The sequence below is a fragment of the Anolis sagrei genome, chromosome 13 (assembly GCF_037176765.1).
Source record: "Anolis sagrei isolate rAnoSag1 chromosome 13, rAnoSag1.mat, whole genome shotgun sequence".
Taxonomy (NCBI): Eukaryota; Metazoa; Chordata; class Lepidosauria; order Squamata; family Dactyloidae; genus Anolis; species Anolis sagrei.
Window position 1 is genome coordinate 15,677,865 of NC_090033.1, and position 10,000 is coordinate 15,687,864.

Consider the following 10,000-nt stretch of genomic DNA (forward strand, 5'->3'; position numbering starts at 1 on the left):
GAAGGGGAAGTGTTTTCGAATTTTGTGACATAGAGTAGTAGTAGTAGTAGTAATAAGAAAAAAATGTGGAAATCCAAATCCATTCCGTTATGCAGGAAATCAAGACTCAAGCAGTCCTTACAACCCAATGTGGTGTCAGTATGCATGTGTGTATACATGTGTGTGTGAGTATGTATATATATATATATATATATATATATATATATATATATATGCATACATATATACATACACACACACAGACATATATATATACATATATACATACACAGACAAACATATATGTATATACACACATATATACATGCACATATATACACATGTACAAATACATGTATATATACACACACACACATATATATATATACACATACACACATTCATATACATACATATACACACATACACACATTCATATACATACATACACACACATATATACATATATATATATATATATATATACACATATACATACATATACAAATACATGTATATATATGTGTATATATACACACATATACATACATATACAAATACATGTATATATACACATATACATATATATACACATACATGTATATATACACACATTCATATATATACATATATACACACATACACATGCATACACATATACATACATACACATACATGTATATACACACATATATACATACACACATTCATATACATACAAACACATAGATGTATATACACACATATATGCACACATTCATATATATACACATACATACATATACACATATACACACACATATACACACACACACACATATATATATATACACGCACACACACACATATACATACATATACAAATACATGTATATATACACACATACATATATATATACACACATACATGTATATATACACACATACATATATATATATACATATATACACACATATATACACGTGCATACACATATACATATACATACATACACATACATGTATATACACATATATACATACACACATTCATATACATACAAACACATAGATGTATATGGATGGATGGATGGATTGAAGGATGAATTGAAGGATAGATGGAAGGAAGAATAGATGGATGGATAGATAGATAGAAGGTTTAAAGGAAAGAATGAAGGAAGGAATGTGTGTATATACACAATACACACATTCATATATATATAGATACACACACATACATATATACACACATATACATACATACATACATCTACACATACATGTATATATATATATATATATATATACACACACACACACATTCATATACATATATATATATATATATATATATACACACACACACACACACACACACACACACACACACATACGTACATACATACATATACATAGATACATACACACACACCCCTATATACCGGCATTGTCAAAGTGTTGGAAGGGCCTATGCTTTCATAGGCAGACATTCCAAGGAAGACTTCTTTGGGGAATCCGTGTGGTATCTAAACTACACATCAAGACCAACTTGCCTCTTATGGGGAACGCAGGCAGCCGTGGAGGACTCCACGTCTGAAAATGTGCCGGGTTCGCAGGGGGCACATTGCACATCGCTGACATTGGTCCCTATGGAAAAGAAAGAAAGAAAGAAAGGAGATCTTCTCCAAAATAAGGTTCTCAATGGTCGGTCACCTCTGACCCCTTCCTTCCTTCGTTCCTTCCAATCATCCTTCCTTCCTTCTTTCCATACTCCCTTCCTTCTATCCTTCCTTTGATACATCCATCCGTACTTCGATCCTTCCTTCCTTCTATTCTTCCTTCCTTCCATCTATTCTTCAATCCATCCTTCAATCCATCCTTTCTTCCTTCTTTCCTTCCATCCATCCTTCTGTCCTTCCTTCCTTCCTTCCATCCTTCTTTCTTTCCATCCATCCTTTCTTCCATCCATCCATCCATCCTTCCATCCATCCTTCCTTCTATTCTTCCTTCCTTCAATCCATCCTTTTATCCTTCCTTCCATGCTTTTTTATTTCTTTCCTTCTATCCATCCATCCTTCCTTCCTTCTATTCTTCCTTCCTTCAATCCATCCTTCAATCCATCCATCCATCCATCCATCCATCCTTCCTTCCTTCCTTCCATCTTTCCATCCTTCCTTCCTTCCATCTTTCCATCTTTCCTTCCATCCATCTATCCTTCCTTCATTCTTTCCATTCATCCTTCTATCCATCCATCCATCCATCCTTCCATCCATCCATCCTTCTATCTTTCCATCCTTCTTTCCTTCCTTCCATCTTTCTTTCTTTCTTTCTTTCTTTCTTTCTTTCTTTCTTTCTTTCCATCCATCCAGCCTTCATTCTTTCCTTTCATCCTTCTATCCATGCATGCATCCATCCATCCATCCATCCTTCCATCTATCCATTCTTCCATCCATCCTTCCTTCTATTCTTCCTTTTTTCCATCTATCCATCAATCCATCCTTCAATCCATCATCCATCCTTCTGTCTATCCTTCCTTCCTTCTTTCCATCCTTCATTCCTTCCATTCATCCATCTATCAATCCAACCTTCCATCCATTCATCCATCCTTCCTCTCACCCTTTTATCCTTCCATCGATCCATCATTCTATCCTTCTATCTTTCCTTCCTTCGTTCTTTCCTTTCATCCTTCTATCCATCCATCCTTCCTTTTATTCTTCCTTCCTTCTATCTATCTATCCTTCAATCCATCCATCCATCCTATCTATATTCTTCCTTCTTTCTTTCCTTCCATCCTTCTTTCCATCCATCCATCCATCCATCCATCCTTCTGTTCTTCATCCATCCATCCATCCATCCATCCATCCATCCATCCTTCTATCCATCCCTCCATCCATCTATCCATCCATCCATCCTTTCACCCTTTCTTTCCTTTCACCCTTCTATCCATCCATCTATCCATCATTCCATCCTTCAATCCATCCATCCATCTATCCTTCCTTTCCTTCCTTCCATCCTTCTTTCAATCCATCCATCCTTCATTCCATTTATCCATCCATCTATCCATCCATCTTTCTTTCCATCCATCTATCCTTCCTTTCTTTCCTTTCACCCTTCTATCCATCCATCTATCCATCATTCCATCCTTTTATCTTTCTTTCCTTCCTTCGTTCTATCCTTTCATCCTTCTATCCATCCATCCTTCTATTCTTCCTTCCTTCCATCTATCCTTCCATCTATCCTTCCATCTATCCTTCCATCCATCCATCCTTCCATCCTTCCTTCCTTTCTTTCCTTCTACCCTTCTTTCCATCCATCCATCCATCTGTCCATCCATCCTTCTTTCCATCCATTCATCTTTCTTTCCTTTCATCATTGTATCCATCCTTCCATCTATCCTTAAATCCATCCATCTATCCTTCCATTCTTCTTTCCATTCATCCATCCTTCTATCCTTCATTCCTTCCATTCATCCATCCTTCCTTTCTTTCCTTTCACCCTTCTATCCATCCATCCATCCATCCATCCATCCATCCATCATTCCATCCATCCATCCATCCATCCTTCTATCTTTCCTTCCATCCATCTAGCCTTCCTTTCTTCGTTCTTTCCTTCCTTCCTTCTATTCTTCCATCCATCCATTCATTGTCTATCCTTCATGGAAACACCAAACGTCAAACCCAACTCGAATCCCGAAGACAGAATCTGGTGCCGAACGTGGACCCTCGCCTCCCGCGCCATCCACACAAACAAGAGATGATTCGACTGTGTTTCCACGTCTCCGCTGTTTCCTGTCCTGAAGCCAACTTCCTCTTCCTGCACGTCACTTTTGCTCAACCTTTGCCGAGCCGAGATCCCTTCCTCTGCTTTGGAGCTGAGAAGAAGAGCTTGGAAAGGCGCCAAGAAGGCCTGAACTTCCGTGAATTCACTCCAACGAGTCCTCTCGCTAGAGTTCTCCAACGAGTCTCTGATATGGAATCACAACCAATTCAACCGAGTGTGTGCCACCAACACAACAAATAAATATCTCAACGTCTAGTTACTACTTCATCACGCGAGAGAAGGAATCCACTGCCTCCTGCCCTTAACAGCCTCACGAAACTACAAATCCCAGAATTCTGCACGAGACGGAAACCAGATTTAAAGTGGATTCATTCTCTGGTGTGATGAGGTCATCGGTGGACTATTAGAGGAGCTTTAAGGTAGTCATTGGTGTCTATTTGTCTGTGTATTTACATCCTTTATTGTTGATACAGTCAACGGAATAAACAATAAACAGATCCATCCATACTTCGATCCTTCCTTCCTTCCATCCTTCTTTCTTTCCATCCATCCATCCATCCATCCATCCATCCTTTCTTCCATCCATCCTTGCTTCTATTCTTCCATCCTTCCATCTATCCTTCAATCCATCCTTCAATTTATCCTTTCTTCCTTCTTTCCTTCCATCCATCTTTCTATCCTTCCTTCCTTTCATCCTTTCTTTCCATCCATCCATCCATCCATCCATCCATCCATCCTTTCTTCCATCCATTTTTCCTTCATTCTTTCCTTTCATCCTTCCTTCCTTCTATTCTTCCGTCTTTCCATCTATCCTTCAATCCATCCTTCAATTCATCCTTTCTTCCTTCCTTCCATCCATCTTTCTATCCTTCCTTCCTTCCATCCTTCTTTCTTTCTTTCTTTCTTTCTTTCTTTCTATCCATCCATCCATCCTTTCTTCCATCCATCCATCCATCTTTCCTTTCATCCTTCTATCCATCCATCCATCCATCCATCCTTCTATCCTTCCTTCCATGCTTTTTTCTTTCTTTCTTTCCTTCCTTCCTTCCATCTTTCTTTCTTTCTTTCTTTCCACCCATCCTTTCTTCCATCCATCTATCCTTCCTTCATTCTTTCCTTTCATCCTTCTATCTATCCATCCATCCATCTATCCATTCTTCCATCCATCCTTTCTTCTATTCTTCCTTCCTTCCATCTATCCTTCAATCCATCCTTCAATCCATCCAACCATCCATCCTTCAATCCATCCAACCATCCATCCTTCAATCCATCCATCCATCCATCTATCCTTCCTTCCATCTTTCTTTTCTCTCTTTCCTTTCACCCTTCTATCCATTCATTCATCCATCCATCCATCCTTTATTCTTTCCTTTCATCCTTCTATCCATTAATCTATCCATCCTTCCATCCATCCTTCTATTCTACCTTCCTTCCTTCCATCTATCTTTCAATCCATCCTTCAATCCATCCTGTCTTCCTTCTTTCCTTCCATCCATCCATCCATCCTTCCATCCATCCATCCATCCTTCTTTCTTTCCATCCATCCATCCATCCATCCATCCATCCATCCATCCTTTCTTCCATCCATCTTTCCTTCATTCTTTCCTTTCATCCATCCATCCATCCTTCCTTCAATCCATCCTTCTATCCTTCCTTCCATGCTTCCTTCCTTCTTTCCTTCCTTCCTTCCATTCTTCCTTCCTTCCATCTTTCTTTCTTTCTTTCTTTCTTTCTTTCCATCCATCCTTCCTTCCATCCTTCCTTCCTTCTTTCCTTTGATCCTTCTATCCATTCTTCCATCTACTATGTACCTTTTATCTATCATTTATCTATCTTCTACTAAGCTTTCTATCTTTCTATCTATCGCTCTATCTTCTATTTATCCTTTATCATCTCTCTCTCTCTATCATCTATCTATCTATCTATCTATCTGTCCGTCCGTCCGTCTGTCTGTCATCTATCTATCTATCTATCTATCTATCTATCTATCGTCTACCTATCTATCAATTTATCTTATATCTATCATCTATCATTTATTTATCTTCTATTATCTATCTATCTATCTATCTATCTATCTATCTATCTATTATCAATCATTTATTTATTTTCTACCTATCAACTATCTATCCTATCTTCTATTATCTATCTCTCTTCTATCCATCTATCTGTCTGTCTGTCTGTCTGTCTGTCTATCTATCTATCATCTATTTATCATCTATCTATCTATCTATCTATCTATCTATCTATCTATCTTCTATCATTTATTTATCATCTATCTATCTATCTATCTATCTATCTATCTATCTATCTATCTATCTATCTATCTATCTATCCATCCATCCATCTATCTATTTTCTACCTTCTAACATTTATTTATCATCTATCTATCTATCTATCTATCTATCTATCTATCTATCTATCATCTATCTTCTATCATTTATCTATCATCTATCTATCTCTATCTATCTATCTATCTATCTATCTATCTATCTATCTATCTTCTACCTTCTAACATTTATTTATCATCTATCTATGTATCTATGTATCTATGTATCTATGTATCTATGTATCTATGTATCTATGTATCTATCTATCTATCTATCTATCTATCATCTATCTATCTATCTATCTATCTATCTATCTATCTATCTTCTATCTTCTATCATTTATTTATCACCTATCTACCTATCTACCTATCTATCTATCTATCTATCTATCTATCTATCTATCTATCATCTATCATTTATTTATCTTCTATCTATCTATCTATCTATCTTCTACCTATCTATCTTCTATCTTGTCTTTTTATTGTTGATACAGTCAGTGGACTAATCAAGTAAACACATCGATCTCTCTACCAAACACCATTGGGGCCTCACCACTACAACTCCCATGAATCCTAGAGTTGGACGGGACCTCAAAGGCCATCTAGTCCCACCCCCTTCTGCTATCATGCAGTAAAAGCACCATCAAAACCCCCCGGACAGACGGCCTTACCTGGTTTTGTAACACCATAGCCTTTCGCACAGGTTTGGAACTGGCCGCATTGGAAGCAAGTCAGAAGGAGCTTCACTTTGCAGAACTGGTTTGGTGGGCACCAGCAGTACCGGTTCTGCGTCCGGGTGCAAGCCTTCACTTCCACGAATCCTGGTTTGAAGAGGGGAACAAACCAATGTTACTTTGGGGGATTCCGGAACGGAAGAGCCTATGCGGAAGGCGTAGTGTGGGAAAATCGGCATGTTACGATTGTAGCCAGGTCAGACTCTGGCCATGGTCCAGTTGCTCCAAGGAGAGTTAGTTTCAAGTTTGATGTTTGAATGAAAAGTAATGCCTCCACCTTCGTCACTTGGGTTTGGGTGGGAATATTTTAATAAGTCAAATGTAGAAATAATCCTTAGAAGGTGCTCTTTAACTACCACTATTCCCTTTCCCACATCATCACCAGACAATTGGATACATTTCTACCAACAATGAACAACCACTATTCCCTTTCCACCATAACCACCAGACAATTGGATACATTTCTGCCAACGATGAACAACCACTATTCGCTTTTCCACATAATCACCAGACAACTTTCTATCCTGCCTTTCTCCCCATAAGGACGAAAGGTTTGTTGTTGTTGTTGTTGTTGTTGTTATATTTCTATCCCGCCTTTCTCCCTATAGGTACTCAACAATTGTTGTTGTTCTTGTTGTTGTTATTATTATTATTATTATTATTATTATTATATTACTATCCTGCCTTTCTCCCCATAAGGACTCAAGGGTTGTTGTTGTTGTTGTTGTTGTTGTTATTATTATTATTATATTACTATCCTGCCTTTCTCCCCATAAGGACTCAAGGGTTGTTGTTGTTGTTGTTGTTGTTATTATTATTATTATATTACTATCCTGCCTTTCTCCCCATAAGGACTCAAGGGTTGTTGTTGTTGTTGTTGTTGTTGTTATTATTATTATTATATTACTATCCTGCCTTTCTCCCCATAAGGACTCAAGGGTTGTTGTTGTTGTTGTTGTTGTTATTATTATTATTATATTACTATCCTGCCTTTCTCCCCATAAGGACTCAAGGGTTGTTGTTGTTGTTGTTGTTGTTGTTATTATTATTATTATATTACTATCCTGCCTTTCTCCCCATAAGGACTCAAGGGTTGTTGTTGTTGTTGTTATTATTATTATTATTATTATCATTATTATATTTCTATCCTGCCTTTCTCCCCATAAGGACTCAAGGGTGGTGGTGGTGGTTGTTGTTGTTGGTGGTGGTTGTTGTTGGTGGTTGGTGGTGGTGGTGGTGGTTGTTGTTTTTGTTGGTGGTGGTGGTGGTTGGTGGTGGTGGTGGTTGTTGTTGGTGGTGGTGGTGGTTGTTGTTATTATTATTATTATTATTATTATTATTATTATTATATTTCTATCCTGCCTTTCTCCCCATAAGGACTCAAGGGTGGTGGTGGTGGTGGACTCAAGGGTGGTGGTGGTGGTGGTGGTGGTGGTGGTTGTTGTTATTATTATTATTATTATTATTATTATTATTATTATTATTATTACATTTCTATCCTGCCTTTCTCCCCATAAGGTCTCAAGGGTTGTTGTTATTGTTGCTGTGTACCTGCTTTACATGGCGGGACACAGCTGAAGCAACGTTCGGCTCGGCTCCACGCAGTCGTGTACATCCCTTCATTGCACGATTCGCACTGGGTATCGGCACTCTCGGTGCAAGCGTGCAGGACGCGGAAACCTGCGACACAAACGTCAATACAGGAAGCAGAAGGTTCACTCCATTGATATCATAATCAGAGAACCATCCAGCTGGAAGGGACCCCTGAAGGCCATCTAGTCCCACCCCATTCTGCCAGTGTTTCAATATTTAACCAGAAAAGGAAGACACAATCCGATTCCTCCCAACAGATGGCCATCCATTCCATAAACGTAGAGCTAGAGCAAGCTGCATTCATTCTGCAGTGCAGACTATGCATCCTGAGTCTGTAAAGGAGTATTGTTATTGTGTTTTGGGCATGCAATTGCTATCTATCTATCTATCTATCTATCTATCTATCTATCTACCTATCTATCTATCTTCCATCATTTATTTATCATCTATCTATCTATCTATCTATCTATCTATCTATCTTCTATCATTTATTTATCATCTATCTATCTATCTATCTATCTATCTATCTCTCTATCTTCTATCATTTATTTATCATCTATCTATCTATCTATCTATCTATCTATCTATCTTCTATCATTTATTTATCATCTACCTATCTATCATCTATCTATCTATCTATCTATCTTCTATCATTTATCATCTATCTATCTATCTATCTATCTATCTATCTATCTATCTACCTATATATCTATCTATCTTCTATCATTTATTTATCATCTATCTATCTATCTATCTATCTATCTATCTATCTATCTATCTTCTATCATTTATTTATCGTCTGTCTATCTATCTATCTATCTATCTATCCATCCATCCATCTATCTATCTATCTATCTATCTATCTTCTATCATTTATTTATCGTCTGTCTATCTATCTATCTATCTATCTATCTATCTATCCATCCATCCATCCATCCATCCATCCATCTATCTATCTATCTATCTTCTATCATTTATTTATCATCTATCTATCTATCTATCTATCTATCTATCTATCCATCCATCCATCCATCCATCCATCCATCTATCTATCTTCTATCATTTATTTATCATCTATCTATCTATCTATCTATCTATCTATCTTCTATCATCGATCTATCTATCTATCTATCTCTATCTATCTATCTATCTATCTATCTATCATCTATCTATCTATCTATCTATCTATCTATTTATCATCTATCTATCTATCTATCTATCTACTATCATTTATTTATCATCTATCTATCTATCTATCTATCTATCATCTATCTATCTATCTATCTATCTATCTATCTATCTTCTATCATTTATCATCTATCTATCTATCTCTATCTCTATCTATCTACTATCATTTATTTATCATCTATCTATCTATCTATCTATCTATCTATCTATCTTCTACCTTCTATCATTTATCATCTATCTATCTATCTATCTATCCATCCATCCATCCATCCATCCATCCATCCATCCATCTATCTTCTATCATTTATTTATCATCTATCTATCTATCTATCTATCTATCTATCTATCTATCTATCTATCTTCTATCATTTATTTATCATCTACCTATCTATCTATCTATCATCTATCTATCTATCTATCT

The 10,000-nt window shown here is 36.9% G+C and overlaps 1 protein-coding gene across 1 annotated transcript in view; it reads right to left on the reverse strand.

Moving 5' to 3' along the window:
- The window catches only part of LOC132764954 (tumor necrosis factor receptor superfamily member 1B-like), a 47,272-nt gene that overhangs the window by 17,555 nt on the left and 19,717 nt on the right, over window positions 1-10,000 (reverse strand). Inside the window, exons 3-5 of the mRNA XM_067472825.1 lie at window positions 8,350-8,478; window positions 6,736-6,885; window positions 1,512-1,605 (exon numbers count right to left, since the gene is read on the reverse strand). Coding sequence (XP_067328926.1) covers window positions 1,512-1,605; window positions 6,736-6,885; window positions 8,350-8,478 — 373 coding nt within the window. The remainder of the gene's footprint in view (window positions 1-1,511; window positions 1,606-6,735; window positions 6,886-8,349; window positions 8,479-10,000) is intronic.